The sequence below is a fragment of the Salmo trutta genome, chromosome 4 (genome assembly GCF_901001165.1).
Source record: "Salmo trutta chromosome 4, fSalTru1.1, whole genome shotgun sequence".
Classification (NCBI taxonomy): Eukaryota; Metazoa; Chordata; class Actinopteri; order Salmoniformes; family Salmonidae; genus Salmo; species Salmo trutta.
In genome coordinates, this window is record NC_042960.1 from 68,675,221 (window position 1) to 68,693,784 (window position 18,564).

At 41.2% G+C, this 18,564-nt stretch overlaps 1 protein-coding gene across 1 annotated transcript; it reads left to right on the plus strand.

Moving 5' to 3' along the window:
• The first annotated feature begins 11,084 nt into the window (after positions 1-11,084).
• On the plus strand, positions 11,085-18,264 carry LOC115191419 (tripartite motif-containing protein 16-like). Its single transcript, XM_029749274.1, has 6 exons — positions 11,085-11,681; positions 12,103-12,198; positions 16,160-16,393; positions 17,122-17,281; positions 17,407-17,466; positions 17,703-18,264. Exons 1-6 carry the CDS (start codon positions 11,085-11,087, stop codon positions 18,212-18,214), a joined length of 1,659 nt encoding a protein of 552 aa, XP_029605134.1. The 3' UTR covers positions 18,215-18,264.
• Positions 18,265-18,564: the final 300 nt, after the last annotated feature.

Consider the following 18,564-nt stretch of genomic DNA (forward strand, 5'->3'; position numbering starts at 1 on the left):
CAGTAAACAATACACCGAAAAATAGAAAACACATTGTTCAAAACATACAATTCTCAGGGAGAAGTACATTTTTAATCAAAAAAAATATTCATATTTTTCCGTCATTGTCTTTTGATGAACGAAAACAGGTTCTATCATAGTAGCTCAACATTGATCAGAAATTACTACTCTGCTTTGCTCTTTGCAATTTAGTTTTTTGTTCTTCCTCCTCCTTGTACCCCTATTTATACAATACTGTACCCTGCATCTCACAAACTTGTCCTTTGTCTCTGTGATACTGTAATTCTTGTTCTTTGTTGATATGAACCCGCAACCAGTCAAAATCTATTGAGCAGTCAGTTCTGTTAACCTCTATGGGCTAGGTGGGACGTTTGCGTCCCACCCCAGTCAACAGCCAGTGGAATCCCATGGCGCGATATTCAAATACCTTAGAAATGCTATTACTTCAATTTCTCAAACATATGACTATTTTACACCATTTTAAAGACAAGACTCTCGTTAATCTAACCACACTGTCCGATTTCAAAAAGGCTGTACAACGAAAGCAAACCATTAGATTATGTCAGCAGAGTACCCAGCCAGAAATAATCAGTCACCCATTTTTCAAGCTAGCATATAATGTCACAAAAACCCAAACCACAGCTAAATGCAGCACTAACCTTTGATGATCTTCATCAGATGACACTCCTAGGACATTATGTTATACAATACATGCATGTTTTGTTCAATCAAGTTCATATTTATATCAAAAACCAGCTTTTTACATTAGCATGTGACTAGCATGTGACTAGCATTCCCACCGAACACTTCCGGTGAATTTACTAAATTACTCACGATAAACGTTCACAAAAAACATAACAATTATTTTAAGAATTATAGATACAGAACTCCTTTATGCAATCGCGGTGTCCGATTTTAAAATTGCTTTTCGGTGAAAGCACATTTTGCAATATTCTGAGTAGATAACACAGCCATCACAGGCTAGCTATTTTGACACCCACCAAGTTTGGCACTCACCAAACTCAGATTGACTATAAGAAAAATTGGATTACCTTTGCTGTTCTTCATCAGAATGCACTCCCAGGACTTCTACTTCAATAACAAATATTGGTTTGGTTCCAAATAATCCATAGTTATATCCAAATAGCGGCGTTTTGTTCGTGCGTTCAAGACACTATCCGAAGGGTAAAGAAGGGTGACGCGCCCGGCGCGTTTCGTGACAAAAAATTTCAAAATATTCCATTACCGTACTTCGAAGCATGTCAAACGCTGTTTAAACTACATTTTTATGCGATTTTTCTCATAAAAAAGCGATAATATTCCGACCGGGAGTCGTTGTTTTCGTTCAAAGACTGAAAATGTAAACATGGTGTCGTCTCGTGCACGCGTGCGCCAGTCTCATTGTTCTCAGATCGACCACTTACCAAAAGCCCTACTGTTTTTCAGCCATGGCCTGCAAAGTCATCATTCAACGTTCTCCCGCCTTCTGAGAGCCTATGGGAGCGTTAGAAAATGTCACGTTATGCCAGAGATCCCCTGTTTTGGATAGAGATAATCAAGAAGGCCAAGAAATTGTCAGAGAGGGCGCTTCCTGTTTGGAATCTTCTCAGGTTTTGGCCTGCCAAATGAGTTCTGTTATTCTCACAGACACCATTCAAACAGTTTTAGAAACTTTAGGGTGTTTTCTATCCAAATCAAACAATTATATACATATTCTAGTTACTGGGCAGGAGTAGTAACCAGATTAGTACGTTTTTTATCCGGCCGTGCAAACACTGCCCCCTATCCCCAACAGGTTAATAAATGAAAAGCACAATGTTCAGGGCCATACAATTTGTCCATTGTACAGTATACAGCCTACAATGCATTGTACTACAGTATACAATACTAAAAGGGACTAAAATCAAAGGAGTAAACACGTGATCAATGTGCTTCTTCTTGTCTTTGGGCTGGGTCAGGCCAGAGCACTTCGTCGACATCACAAGCAATATTGTCCCTCCTGAGGCAATGGGGGAAGAAGCCTCTTGTGTGCCGTATCCAGCCCTGACATGATTTCTCACCTATATCACCACAGGCTAAATCCATGGCTTGCAGCAGATTTACTCTGGTGTTGGGTTGTCTATCATACACTTTCCATCTCCAAGAGGAGAAAAACTCCTCAATCGGATTCAGGAAAGGCGAGTATGGAGGGAGGTACAAGTTCATAAACTGCCCATTGATGTTAAACCATTCCCTTACCTGTTCAATCCACTGGTGTTACTAAACAACCAAACCACGAATCAATAACCAGAATTTATCACAAAACTTTTACGATTCCATTATTCAGACCAGAATCGCTTCCAGCCACATATAGTCCAGTGCTCACAACCAACGCTCCTTTTTTAACCCGTAGGGAAAAATATGACCTATTTTCAAACAACTTTCTGCCTTACCTCTATCGTAAGATTAAAACCAATGTTACAACTTTATCTCTCTTTCGGCTTCACTCTTATGAAATGTCCAAGACTTTTAAAAATACCATGTATATCGCCAAATTTATAAAATACTTCTTTCAACTCTTTTAGCATAAAAATAAACACCTTTCGGTGGTTACAATTCTATCTCAATTACCTATCCGCTCCTTATAATTCATTAGATTTAGGTGCCTGCCTTTTCCTTGATTCTGTCATTCAAATACAACTTCCATTCTCTATAAATCCTTTCAGCAGGCCATTTAGCCCACAAACAATGTACTTTATCGAATTCACCTCGCAATTATTTTGAATGACTCTGTCTTTCAATTTAAACTAAACAAGCTATCAAAACGTTCGGTTTCTATCTTAAACAAACACTAACAACAGTATCGTTCCAGTCAAAACATCGGGCTGCAATTCCGGTGGTTGTGTCCAACTCGGTCACAATGTTTACAGGGAGCCTTACACTCCCGGGAGAAATGTCCTGTCTTATCGCAATTAAAAGGCTTTCTATCGTCTGGTTCTATCCTTTTTCTACTCTCCCTGTTTCCCACTTTCTCTTTCCCCTTTTGACAATCTCTGTTATTTTGTCCCGTTTTGTTACACTGTTTACACGGTGCCTCACAATCCCTTGCATAATGCCCCGACTTCTGACAGTTGAAACATGTATTTGTCTTATTCCTATCCATTTTTTTTCTCTTGAACACAGTTACCCAGACAGTTACTGTTAGATGCTCCTACTAAACTGGTTCACTCTTTTTACAGTCTCGGTGATTATGACCTACTTTATTACAGTGTTTACACGGTGCCTCACAATCTCTAGCAAAATGACCCGATTTGTTACAGTTAAAGCATCTATCTCCCCCTTTCTTTTGATTGTCTCTATCGACTTTTCTCGACTTCCTCCCTTTCTCCACCTCTATCCGCTTTGTCAATAAGTTTGCTAAATCCTGTTCTCCTTTCTGTGTCTCTGTGGGAGCCTTGGGAGTCCTCTTCGTCTGAGAGGATTTACTAGTCATGTTCGTAGTTATTCTGCTCCTTCTCACAATCTAGACTTTTCCATCTGTGTCTACTTGCTATTAATCTCTATGTGCTGTTTACCGCTATAATCATTAACCTAGAATTTTAGAATAATTATTCGTATGGATCCTGACATCCTGATATCTCACACGTATACGACCATAAGTTATACTTATTTTCTTGTTGTTTCTTGCGACTTTTGATCAATATATCTATCTCACACGCAAATAATTATCTTTTTTTTATTCTATGTGTGTGCTTTCAAAACTCTGATTCAATTTACTTCTATGTGCATCTCTTACCTACTGGTAATTTCCTATAGGATCTCAGAATATTTACTTTTATGACTTTTGATAGATCCATTAGGTCTCACATGTATATGGCTTTTGACCCTCTTATCTATCTCACATGCAATTATCCTCTTACCCCTGTGGAAATTTCCCAATGTGTCTATGTGTTACCCACTGTTAATTTCCTCTAGGATCTTAGAATAATTATTTAGGCGACTTTTGATAGAACATTAGGTCTCGTCTCACATGTATACGACTTTTGACTGATCCATATATCTATCTCACACATAATTATCTTCTTACCCCCGTGGAAATTTCCCAATGTGTCTATGTGTTGCTACTACTCTCTATGTGTGTATCTCTTACTCCTACGACGCCTGATTCCTATCTTCCTCATCCTAGGACTCCTCTCGCTCTCTCATTAATTCCGGGACCTCTTTTGAGGTTTTACAACCCATTATCAGTTAACTCTTCCCGTTGATACCCTTCTAGGAATTCAGAATAATTATTTGTTATAACTTTTTTATAGAATATTAGGTCTTACCTCCCTGACCTACTCAAATCATTAACCTTTAATTCCTCCCTCTCGGAATAGTCAGACTATCCCTCTGTAACGTATTTCGATAGGCGATCTATATTCATACCATTACGTCGCTGACCTAATTTAACCCTATCTATAGAGGTGATCTTTTATCGAATATTAGTCTCACACGTGAGCGAATTAACATTTATGTGTCTGGATGATTAATATTTCTATCAGTACTTATAGACAATAGAGTATTAGGTCTTACACACATACAGTTTCACTCTTCTTATGACTTTTGACTCAGTTAATATCTCATTTCACCCTCTCTATTTTCAGGTTACCCTCATACCTTCAATCGTTATTAATATGTCGCCTTCTATATTACGTTTTCATAGTCCTCCTTTGTGTGTGCTGTATTTTATGTGTCCTCTCCTCTATCTCTCTCGAAACATTTTCTATAGAGTTGTCTTTTGATCAGACATTAGGTCGCATACGTATGCAACTATAAGCTATTTTCCAGGGGTCGTAAAGCCCTAGTTAACGGCCTATTTATCTGTTGCTCCTTGTAACTTTTGACTTTAATATCTCGTATCTCACTCCGCTATATTAGGTTTCCCTTCTTCAATGGATAATCAGACCTATATGTTTGCCAGCATTATATACTGTATACTATTCAGGTACATCACTGTATACTGTATACTATTCAGGTAGGGCACTATATACTGTATACTATTCAGGTTCAGGTACAGCACTATATGCTGTATACTATTCAGGTACATCACTATATACTGTATACTATTCAGGTACATCACTACATACTGTATACTATTCAGGTTCAAGTACAGCACTATATACTGTATACTATTCATGTTCATGTACATCACTATATACTGTATACAATTCAGGTACATCACTATATACTGTATACTATTCAGGTACATCACCATATACCGTATACTATTCAAGTTCATCATTATATACTATTCAGGTACATCACTATATACTGTATACTATTCAGGTTCAGGTACAGCACAGTATACTATTCAGGTACATCACTATATACTGTATCCTATTTAGGTTCAGGTACATCACTATATACTGTACACTATTCAGGTACATCACTATATACTGTATACTATTCAGGTACATCACTATATACTGTATACTATTCAGGTACATCACTATATACTGTATACTATTCAGGTACAGCACTATATACTGTATACTATTCAGGTACATCACTATATACTGTATACTATTCAGGTACATCACTATATACTGTATACTATTCAGGTACATCACTATATACTGTATACTATTCAGGTACATCACTATATACTGTATACTATTCAGGTTCAGGTACAGCACTATATACTGTATGCTATTCAGGTACAGCACTATATACTGTATACTATTCAGGGACAGCACTATATACTGAATACTATTCAGGTTCAAGTACAGCACTATATACTGTATACTATTCAGGTTCAGGTACATCACTGTATACTGTATACTATTCAGGTTCAGCATTATATACTGTATACTATTCAGGTACAGCACTATATACTGTATACTATTCAGTTACATCACTATATACTGTATACTATTCAGGTTCAGGTACAGCACTATATACTGTATACTATTCAGGTACATCACTATATACTGTATACTATTCAGGTACATCACTACATGCTGTATACTATTCAGGTTCAAGTACAGCACTATATACTGTATACGATTCAGGTTCATGTACATCACTATATACTGTATACTATTCAGGTACATCAATATATACTCTATACTTTTCAGGTACATCACCATATACCGTATACTATTGAAGTTCATCACTATATACTATTCAGGTACATCACTATATACTGTATACTGTTAATGAACATACTACTTCACAATATCATATTGGAACTCTACTGTAAAAATAACTAACTGACGTCTACAACAGTTTTCAGCTGATGGATGAAGAGCAAGCAGATAATGAACTGGTATTAACCAGATGTATTTATGTCTCCCAGAAGAAACAAGATATTTGAGAGGAATGTTTTCAACAGTAGATGTCAGAATGAAACAGAGACTGAGGAATTTATTATGGACATGAAACTAAAATGTCAGTCGTGTAATTTCAGTTAAATTGCGGACTTGCTGATACAAGATAATTATCATGGGCTGAGAGACAAGGGGCTGAGAGACAAGTTACTTGGTGAGAATGAATTGACACTAGAAAGAGCAACACAAATGTGTCAAGCTGGAGAGGTGACCCAGAGTCACATACAGTCAATGGACAGTGGTGTTCTTAGTGACACAGTATGTAAAGTGGACTATGTTAGCAAAGGAAGAGCTACAGATAAACGGCTAACTGCAGAGGACAGCAGCACAATAAAGGGAACCAGCGCTCCTGCAGCAACTGTGGAGGAGAGTACAGACCTCACCAGTACCCAGCATATAGAAAACAGTGTTACATCTGTGGAGGAGAGTACAGACCTCACCAGTACCCAGCATATAGAAAACAGTGTTACAACTGTGGAGGAGAGTACAGACCTCACCAGTACCCAGCATATAGAAACCAGTGTTACAACTGTGGCATGAAGAACCACTTCTCACTCAAATGCAGGCAGCGGAGACAACAAAATACAGTACACTGTGTCAACTAGGACCAGGACAACAGCGGTGACAACGAGTACAGTGAGGGGTCCTTGGGTGACCTCTTTGTGGGAACAGTCACACTTACAGGACCAGAGGAGGACTGGACTGCTACCTACAAGACTAATGGAACTTACATTGTGTTTAAACGTGACCCTGGATCACAGGTCAACATGATTCCAGAGACTGAATTGTTACAGTTACAGGTAAAACCAGTGGAGAACACAAAACAAAGGAGAAGACTGAAAGATTACAGTGGTGAAGCAATTGTCACTTCAGGGACGTGAACATTGGTGCTGGAGGGAGATGATACATCTCACAAGGTTCAGTTTGTCATAGTAAAGGGAGAAAAAACAGCCATCATTGGGTTAAAGTCATGTAACTTACTGGGTCTAGTGAAACGGGTTCATATGGTGAAATGACTCATGTTGAGGATGCAGATGCTGATGTTTTTCAGGGAAGATGGGAAGCTGCAGCACAACATGGAGTTAGAACAGCCAGATAAACCAGTGATCCATGTACCTAGAAAGATCTCATTATCACTAAGAGACCAGCTAAAAGCAGAGATACTGTAGACCAGTGATCCATGTACCTAGAAAGATCTCATTATCACTAAGAGACCAGCTAAAAGCAGAGATACTGTAGACCAGTGATCCATGTACCTAGAAAGGTCTCATTATCACTAAGAGACCAGCTAAAAGCAGAGATACTGTAGACCAGTGATCCATGTACCTAGAAAGGTCCCATTATCACTAAAAGACCAGCTAAAAGCAGAGATACTGTAGACCAGTGATCCATGTACCTAGAAAGGTCTTATTATCACTAAGAGACCAGCTAAAAGCAGAGATACTGTAGACCAGTGATCCATGTACCTAGAAAGGTCCCATTATCACTAAGAGACCAGCTAAAAGCAGAGATACTGTAGACCAGTGATCCATGTACCTAGAAATGTCTCATTATCATTAACCTCTTGGCATTCCCCTAGGATAGGGGGCGCTAAAGCGATTTTTGAAAAAAATTCGTGCCCATTTTAAACGGCCTCCAACTCAAACTCAGAAGCTAGGATATGCATATAATTAATACTTGTGGATAGAAAACACTCTAAAGGTTCTAAAACTGTTTGAATGGTGTCTGTGAGTATAACAGAACTCATATGGCAGTCAAAACCCCGAGACCGATCGTAACAGGAAGTGGAATTCTGAATTGTGGACTCAACTTCACATCTTTGCCTATTACTCACACCGTGAGCTATGGTTCATTGAGCACTTCCTATTGCTTCCACTAGATGTCCCCAGTCTTTACAAAGTGGTTTGAGCCTTCTACTGTGGAAACTGAATGAATGAGACGCTGTTGAAATTGGTCACATGAGGAGGGCCATCACCATTATGACGCCGGCGGCCCTGTCTACCCTCCCCTTTCGAAACGTTTTGAAACACAATACAATTGTCCCCCTCGAATCTTATTGGCTCTCTTGTTGAAACAAGCCCTGAAGATTTATGTTATACAACGTTTGACATGTTTGAACGAACATAAATGGGAAAAAAATGCTTTTTGTCGAAATAGCTGTCACGCGCCCGACGGAGCATTTGGATCAGCCTTCAGACGCGCTAACAAAAACAAGCTAATGGAACATAAAGGATTAACTTTTTCGAACGAAAATACATTTATTGTGGACCTGGAATTCCTGGAAGTGCTTTCTGATGAAGACAACCAAAGGTAAGGGATTATTGACAATAGTATACAAGACTAGATGTGATATGCGATTGTTCCAAGATGGCGCAGACCTGTATTTACTAGGTAATTTTCTGAGTATCGCATCCGCTTTTATCGCAAAGTGTGATTACCCAGTAAAGTTATTTTTAAATCTGGTATTACAGGTGCTTTCAAGAGATATTCATCTATAAATCTTAGAATGACAATATTACATTTTAAAAATGTTTTCGAATAGTAATTGAGTAAATTGTAGCACTGTTTCACCGGATGCATTTGAGGGAAAATAGCTAGTCAACGTTACGTGCCGATGTAAAATGCTGTTTTTATATATAAATATGAACTTTATCGAACAAAAGAATGCATGCATTGTGTAACATGATGTCCTAGGTGTGTCATCTGATGAAGTTTGTAAAAGGTTAGTGCTGCATTTAGCTGTTTTTTGGTTATTTGTGATGCATGTGGTTGGTCGGAAAATGGCTATGTGGCTACTTTTACGATATACTCCTCTAACATAATCTAATGTTTTGCTTTTGCTGTAAAGCCTTTTTGAAATCAGACAACGTGGTTCGATTCAGGAGAGGTGTATCTATAAAACTATATAATTTGAAAAAATTAAAAAAAAAAAAAGTATTACATTTTGTTATGCATACGGGACGGAGGCCGCACAGGGGTTTTAAGAGACCAGCTAACCGCAGGACTCTCCAGAGGATGGTGGGTTCAGCCCAACGCATCACCGGGGCCACACTGCCTCCCCTCCAGGACATCTACACCACCCGGTGTCACAGGAAGGCCAAGAAGATCATCAAGGACCTCAGCCACCCGAGCCACGGCCTGTTCCCCCTCTACATCACTGTCACTAGACAGCTACCACCAGGTTACTCTACCCTGTCCTGAACTTTAGTCACTGTCACTAGACAGCTACCACCAGGTTACTCTACCCTGTCCTGAACTTTAGTCACTGTCACTAGACAGCTACCACCAGGTTACTCTACCCTGCACCTTAGAGGCTGCTGCCCTGTGTACATAGACATGGAATCACTGGTCACTTTAATAATGTTTACTGTTTTACCCACTTCATATGTATATACTGTATTCTAGTCACGGTCCATCCTATATAACTACTGCTGTCCACTTCATATGTATATACTGTATTCTAGTCATGGTTCATCCTATATAACTACTGCTGTCCACTTCATATGTATATACTGTATTCTAGTCATGGTTCATCCTATATAACTACTGCTGTCTACTTCATATGTATATACTGTATTCTAGTCATGGTTCATCCTATATAACTACTACTGTACATATGCTATCCTTCAGATATACTACCGATGTACTCCAAATTGTCTATGCATCACATCACATATGTACACAGTATATACAGTGAGGGAAAAAGTATTTGATCCCCTGCTGATTTTGTACGTTTGCCCACTGACAAAGAAATGATCAGTCTATAATTTTAATGGTAGGTTTATTTGAACAGTGAGAGACAAAATAACAACAAAAAAATCCAGAAAAATGAAATAATACTTATTTCCCTCATTAAAATGCAAATCATTTTATAACATTTTTGACATGCGTTTTTCTGCATTTTTTTGTTGTTATTCTGTCTCTCTCTAATCAAATAAACCTACCATTAAAATTATAGACTGATAATTTCTTTGTCAGTGGGCAAACGTACAAAATCAGCAGGGGATCAAATACTTGTTTCCCTCACTGTATATATATATATATATTTAATTTTTTTTGTTATTTAAACTTGGGACTCCAACATTTCTTGTCCTAGTATTTTCTTTTACTTTTTAGATTTGCCCTCTGTGAGCTAGGAACACAAGCATTGTTAGATATTACTGCACTGTTGGAGCCAGGAACACAAGCATTTCACTACACCCGCAATAACATCTGATAAATATGTGTATGCGACCAATAAAATAACATTTGATTGTATTGTTGAAAGTGTTACATAATTCTCAATCCGCGTTGAGTCTTGTCTAAGAACAGCCCTTAGCCGTGGTACTGTATAATAACCATATATCACACCTCCTCAGGACTTATTGATTCATTACAACACATAGGTGTATTATAAGGCATCATAAAGGTCATTAAAAATGATTATAGTATGTACTTCATAGAAAATGCTTCCCTTTATATATTAGAAAAAACTCACATTTTAAGATTAATTATTTCATTTGTTCCATGTTAAGGGCTCTAACCTTGGAACAAAACTATTTGTCTCCCTCTTGCTGTTGCATGTAGTTCCTCTCTCTCTTCCTCCATTCCTCTAACCCCTCCCTCCCTCCTTCTAACCCCAGCCCTCTGGCAGAACCAGGAAGTCCATCCCCCTTCACAAACTCTCTTCTGAGGAAATGAAACTGATCTGATTCTCTGTGTCGTCTGTCTGTGTGAGAGTGAACAACCGTCCAAATGGCTCAGCAGGGAGTTCTGCTGGACCAGGACCAGTTCTGTTGCTCCATCTGTCTGGATCTACTGAAGGAGCCGGTCACTACTGCCTGTGGACACAGTTACTGTAGAAGCTGTATTGAGGGCTGCTGGGATCAGGATGTTCTGAAAGGTGTCTATAGCTGTCCTCATTGCAGAGAGACCTTCACTCCAAGGCCTATTCTGAGGAAAAATAACATGTTGGCTGAGGTGGTGGACAAACTGAAGAAGACAGGACTCCAGGCTGCTCCCCCTCCTGCTCTGTGCTATGCTGGACCTGGAGATGTGGCGTGTGATTTCTGCACTGGGACCAGAAAGCAGAAAGCCCTCATGTCCTGTCTGGCGTGTCTAGCCTCTTACTGTGAGACTCACCTCCAATCTCACTATGAATCTCCTGCTTTCAAGAAGCACAAGCTGGTCAAAGCCACCGCACAACTACAGGAGAAGATCTGCTCTCATCATGACAAACTGCTGGAGGTTTACTGTCGTACCGATCAGCAGTGTATCTGTTATCAGTGTACAATGGATGAACATAAAGGCCATGATACAGTGTCAGCTGCAGCAGAGAGGACTGAGAAACAGGTAAGACCAGAACAAATTGTTGGTGACTGTCTGATAAACAAAGAATTAAAGATACAGTAGGAACTAAGGCTGTTTGAATATGAGATCATTCAAATGAAATCGATCCTCAACAGAACAAATATGAACACAAACCTTGATTATATAGAGTTTGTTCCAAATGTATCACCATTTTAAAAAGTCAAACACTGTTATCATTCTGAATGGCCTTTAATGTGTTCAAAGTTCAGTCTCAACCCGTTTATACATGTAGGCCTACCATAAAAACTAGAATCATTCACATAGCAACATAATATTATATTGTAAAGGGACCTTCCTCAAGATTGTAGACATTCCTCTCTATTGGCCCTATGTCACATTACTATACTATTGATCTACTGGACTAATTAAGCTTGATAGCTCATTGAAGAGTGATTCTCCACAGAGGCAGCTGGGGATGAGTCAGCAGAAGGTCCAGCAGAGATTCCAGGAGAGAGAGAAGGAGCTGAAGAATCTCCAAAAAGCTGTGAAGTCTCTCAAGGTGAGTATTGTTGACCAGAGCAGTCACACAATTTCACTTCTCTCCTCCAGTCAGAGAGAGAGAGGGAGAGGGTCCCCTATCCAATCCCACTGACCCCACTGTTGAGAACAGGCTGTCTGGACCCCTTTCAGAGAATAGACTGCTTAATGTAACTGACGGGATATAAACTCAGGTCTACTGCAGGAGAAACCAACATCTTGACCGTTACACCAAGAGGACATTCCCTATTGGGACGTGGACCGACACTGATTTTGAAGTTGCAGGTGGGCCTACCTCATCACGTAACCATGAGTAACCATGACTGACTCATGTCCCCTATACATTAACCTGGAGCTCTCTCTCTCTCTATCAATTAAATTAAATGGGCTTTATTGGCTAGGGAAACAGATGTTTACATCGCCAAAGCAGGTGAAATAGTGTAACGGTCTTCGTCGTCCTCAGATGAAGGGGAAGAGAAATCAGACCAAAATGCAGCGTGTTAAGTGTTTGTCATATTTAATGATAAAACTGAACACTAAATCCGACACGCAAAACAAAAGAACAACCGAACAGTCCCGTCAGGTGCAAAACACTAAACAGAAAATGGCTACCCACAAAAAACAAAGGAAAAACAGGCTGCCTAAGTATGACTCCCAATCAGTGACAACGATGTACAACTGTCCCTGATTGAGAGTCATACCAGGCCAAAACAAAGATATACAAAAACATAGAAAAAAGGACATAGAATGCCCACCCAAATCACACCCTGACCAAACCTAAATAGAGACATAAAAAGGCTCTCTCAGGTCAGGGCGTGACAAATAGATAATAAACAAAAGTTTAAAAAACAATTAGAAATGAACCGTAAACATTACACTCACAAAGGTTTCAAAGGAATTGACATTTCAAATGTTATAATTGAAGTGTAAACAGAGTGAGAAGTGCACCAGACTGAGTTCTGGAGGTGAAATGGAAATGAATGAGGGAGAGTTAATTGAGGTGAAAGGTGTGGTGAAGAGCTCAGTTATCCTTTTAGATTCTTTGTGCCGAATTCACTGCGCTGTTTCAGGTGCAACGTTTATGGTCATGTTGCAGCAGTTTGTAGGAGGGAGAATCCAAGATGTGGGAAATGTGCAGGAGGTCATGGGATAGAGGATTGTGTAGTTTCGGTGGATAAAGTTGTGTGGGTCAACTGTAGGGGTGCCCATGTTGCTGGGGATCGGAAGTGTCCGGTTAGAGAGAGGCAGGTTGAGGTGGCTAGAGTCAGAGTAGTGCAGAAGGTGTCGTATGCTGAGGCAGTGAAGAAAGTAGAGGAGGATCTAGCAACAAGTTGTGACTGAGATCAATCCTCATGAAAAGCCACCGATGAGTTGATCTCTCTTTCATACAAACTGTGAGAAATAACGATGCTTAGTAATGAGTCAATCAAAACAAAGAAATTCATATAACGACATGTCCTGACCAAACATCCACAGCATGAATCTACTCTATCGCGCCCAGAAACCTGCTCTTTTTACTCTCCGAAGTACTAGATGACCAGTTCTGATAGCCTTTAGCCGTACCCTTATCCTACTCCTCCTCTGTTCCTCTGGTGATGTAGAGGTTCATCCAGGTCCTGCAGCCCCCAGCTCCACTCCCATTCCCCAGGCGCTCTCATTTGTTGACTTCTGTAACCGTAAAAGTTTTGGTTTCATGGATGTTAACATTAGAAGCCTACTCCCTAAGTTTGTTTTATTCACTGCTTTAGCACACTCTGCCAACCCAGATGTCCTAGCCATGTCTGAAACCTGACTTAGGAAGACCACCAAAAACCCTGAAATTTCCATCGCTAACTATAACATTTTCCGACAAGATAGAACTGCCACAGGGGGCGGTGTTGCAATCTACTGCAGAGATTGCCTGCAGAGTTCTGTTTTACTAACCAGGTCTGTAAAAATCTACCTACCTTCCAGAAACAAGTCTCTCACTGTTGCCGCTTGCTATAGACCACCCTCTGCCCCCAGCTGTGCCCTCGACACCATATGTGATTTGATTGCCCCCCATCTAGCCTCAGAGTTTGTTCTGTTTTGTGACCTAAACTGGGATATGCTTAACACCCTGTCAGTCCTACAATGTAAGCTAGATGCCCTCAATCTCACACAAATCTTCTGAGCTCGTGCTGCTAGGTGACCTAAACTGGGACATGCTTAACCTCTATGGGCTAGGTGGGACGCCCACCTACTCAACAGTCAGTGGAATCCTGTGGCGCGATATTCAAATACCTTAGAAATGCTTCTACTTCAATTTCTCAAACATATAACTATTTTACACCATTTTAAAGACAAGACTCTCGTTAATCTAACCACACTGTCCGATTTCAAAAAGGCTTTACAACGAAAGCAAAACATTAGATTATGTCAGCAGATTACCCAGCCAGAAATAATCAGACACCCATTTTTCAAGCTAGCATATAATGTCACAAAAAACAAAACCACAGCTAAATGCAGCACTAACCTTTGATGATCTTCATCAGATGACACTCCTAGGACATTATGTTATACAATACATGCATGTTTTGTTCAATCAAGTTCATATTTATATCAAAAACCAGCTTTTTACATTAGCATGTGACTAGCATGTGACTAGCATTCCCACCGAACACTTCCGGTGAATTTACTAAATTACTCACGATAAACGGTCACAAAAAAATAACAATTATTTTAAGAATTATAGATACAGAACTCCTTTACGCAATCCCGGTGTCCGATTTTAAAATAGCTTTTCGGTGAAAGCATATTTTGCAATATTCTGAGTACATAGCCCGGCCATCATGGCTAGCTATTTTGACACCCACCAAGTTTGGCACTCACCAAACTCAGAATTACTATTAGAAAAATTGGATTACATTTGCTGTTCTTCGTCAAAATGCACTCCCAAGACTTCTACTTCAATAACAAATGTTGGTTTGGTTCCAAATAATCCATAGTTATATCCAAATAGCGGCGTTTTGTTCGTGTGTTCAAGACACTATCCGAAGGGTAAAGAAGGGTGACGTGCCCGACGCGTTTCGTGACAAAAAAATTCAAAATATTCCATTACCGTACTTCGAAGCATGTCAAACGCTGTTTAAAATCAATTTTTATGCGATCAGCAGCTCTTCATCATGTGGCCGGAGAGACTCAATACAGCAGGGGTCTCTGATTTCTATGCTGCAGAACTGAGGGCCTGGCAGCTGCTGAGACCCACACGAGAGGGGGGTGTGGTGCCTGGGCCGTGGGTATGGGAGGAGCCACTGATCACTGGGTTTGGTGGACCTGGAGAGCAGGGTGGCAGCGTTCTGACTCAAAGCAGCACAGAGGCTACTGTACCATACGGAGGTGGGCTTAGCGTGAGTGAAGGGGTATCAGTGGCAGGGGGTTGTGGGGGCTGAGAGCATGGCAGGGTATAGGTGGAGGGTGCTCTATAAGCTCCCAGTGCTGGAAAGATCAGGGGTCATCCAGTGGAGGGTATTACATGGAGCCCTGGACACTAATAGCTGGTTGGCTCGGGTTGACCTGGGAGTTGGGGAGGAGTGTCCGTTTCTGCAATGACAGACTGTTCATCATGTTTTTTCTGTGTTGCCAGGGTAATGCTGTTACTGTTGACACCTTAGGGTTGAGTTTGAGTTTTCCAAAATGATCAACAGTGTGGAGATGTTTCAGGAGGTATGGAGGCTCAGGGGGGCTGTCTGTACGGCTAGAGAGGAGGGGTTGGATGTACGGTTGGAATGTGGTGCTGGATGGTGTATTGTACTGTTGTGTTGGGTACTGTATAATGAGATTATGTGGAGGTTGAGGTGGCATGCAATGTGTTTTTAGGAGGGGGGGTGTTACTTTAATGAGGATGGCAAGTCAGTCTCTCACTATTTCCCTCTCTCTCTGTCTGTCTCTCTCTCTGTCTCTGTCTCTCTCTCTCTCTCTCTCTCTCTCTCTCTCTCTCTCTCTCTCTCTCTCTCTCTTAACAGCGCTCTGCACAGGCAGCAGTGAAGGATAGTGATCAGATCTTTACTGAGCTGATCCGCTCCATTGAGAGAAGGAGCTCTGAGGTGAAGGAGCTGATCAGAGCCCAAGAGAAGGCTCAAGTGAGTCAAGCTGAAGGACTCCTGGAGCAACTGAAGCAGGAGATAGCTGAGCTGAGGAAGAGAAGCACTGAGCTGGAGCAGCTCTCACACACAGAGGATCACATCTATTTCCTCCAGGTAACTAAACTGCCTTGTTACATGTGATATGAAATTAACTTAATGTGAAACTATTCATCTCAATCATTATGTTGTCCTGTCTGTCTCTCTGTACCTCTCTCTCTGTCCCTCTCTCTCTGTCCCTCTCTCTCTGACCCTCTCTCTCTGTCTCTCCGTCTCTCTCTGTCTCTCTGTCTTTCTGTCTACTGTCCCCTCTCCCCCTCTCTCTGTCCCTCCCCCTCTCTCTGTCCCTCCCCCTCTTTCTCCCCCTCTCCCTCTGTCTTTCTCCCTCCCCCTCTCTGTCTCTCTCCCTACCCCTCTCTCTCTCCCCCGCCCCCTCTCTGTCTCTCCCCCGCCCCCTATCTGTCTCTCCCCCGCTGCCTCTGTCTCTCTCCTTCCCCCTCTGTCTCTCCCCCTCCCCTCCTCTCTCTCCCCCTCTGTCTCTCTCCCCCTCGCCCTCGCACTCTCTCCGTGTCCCTCTCTTTCTCTGTCTCTCTCTCTGTGTCCCCCTCATGCTCTCTCTGTGTCCCCCTCGCGCTCTATCCATGTCCCCCTCGCACTCTCTCCGTGTCCCTCTCTTTCTCTGTCTCTCTCTCTGTGTCCCCCTCATGCTCTCTCTGTGTCCCCCTCGCGCTCTATCCATGTCCCCCTCGCACTCTCTCTCTGTCCCTCTCTTTCTCTGTCTCTCTCTCTGTGTCTCTCTCTGTCTCTCTCTCTGTCTCTCTCTCTGTCCCTCTCTCTCTCTCCAGAGTTATCAGTCTCTCTCCAGTATCAGTGTATCTTCAGACTTACCCAGCATCGTTGTCCATCCTCTTCAGTACTTTGGAGATGTGAGTAAGACTGTGTCTGAACTGAGAGAGAAACTAGAAGACTTCCTTAAAGGAGAATGGACCAAGATCTCCACTACAGGTGTGTTGAAAACAATAACAACATCAACTTAAGACCATTGAAAGTTCCCTACTAGTCATATACATGTGGAATATGGTATGATGATAACATTCCCTCTCTCTGTCAATGTGTTTGTGTGTCTGTAGTGAATATAGTGGATGTTGTACTGCCTCCAGAGCCCAAGACCAGAGAACAGTTGTTACAATGTGAGTCTCTTTATTGTGAAGTAACTAACAGTCTCTTTTTACTGACACTCCTAACAATCCCTCTAGAAATATATATCAATAGTAGATCTAATCAAAGACTGGGTATCTATCTGACTCCTCATATTTCTCTTATTTGATCTCTGCTGTGCTCTAATCAAAGACAGGGTAGATACAGTATCTGACTTAGCTTATTGTTCTAACTCCCCTCATTGGTCTCTGCTCTGCTCTTCTCCCAGATTCCTGTCAGCTCACACTGGACCCAAACACAGCACACACACACCTCTCTCTGTCTAAAGGGAACAGAAAGGTGACCTGTACACGCAAAGTCCAATCATATCCTGACCATCCAGACAGATTCACCAACTACATCTACCAGGTTCTGTGTAGAGAGGGTCAGTCTGGACGCTGTTACTGGGAGGTGGAGTGGAGTGGTGATGTTGATACAGCAGTCTCATATAAAGACATCAGCAGAACAGAGACAGGTAATAGATTTGGATACAATTACAAGTCCTGGAGTTTAAAGTGCTCTAGTGATGGTTATTGTTTCAGACACAATAATGTTCTGTCTAAAGTATCAGGCCCTCAGTCCTCCAGAGTAGGAGTGTACCTGGATCACAAGGCAGGTACTCTGTCCTTCTACAGTGTCTCTGACACAATGACCCTCCTCCACAGAGTCCAGACCACATTCACTCAGCCCCTCTATCCTGGATTTAATCTCTATGGTACTGCTGAGCTGGTTAAACTGTAGTAGGGTCCACATAGATACTAGTCATGCTGGTGTAGTCTATAGCTGAGCTGGTTAAACTGTAGTAGGGTCCACATAGATACTAGTCATGCTGGTGTAGTCTATAGCTGAGCTGGTTAAACTGTAGTAGGGTCCACATAGATACTAGTCATGCTGGTGTAGTCTATAGCTGAGCTGGTTAAACTGTAGTAGGGTCCACATAGATACTAGTCATACTGGTGGTGATGGTCCCCAGATGTGATGATTCATTCGGCTCTGTTTTATGTACATTGATTTAACTGACTTGATCTTCAGATGTTTTGAGTTAAAATTCAACACTTTCATTTTGATTTGTACATATATACTTTCACTTT

Excerpts from the sequence above, each read along its gene's own strand:
- LOC115191419 (XM_029749274.1), top strand. The coding sequence starts at position 11,085 with ATGGCTCAGCAGGGAGTTCTGCTGGACCAGGACCAGTTCTGTTGCTCC. Across the intron at positions 12,199-16,159 it reads AAGCTGTGAAGTCTCTCAAG|CGCTCTGCACAGGCAGCAGT; the intron begins GTGAGTATTGTT and ends CTCTCTTAACAG. Across the intron at positions 16,394-17,121 it reads ATCACATCTATTTCCTCCAG|AGTTATCAGTCTCTCTCCAG; the intron begins GTAACTAAACTG and ends CTCTCTCTCCAG.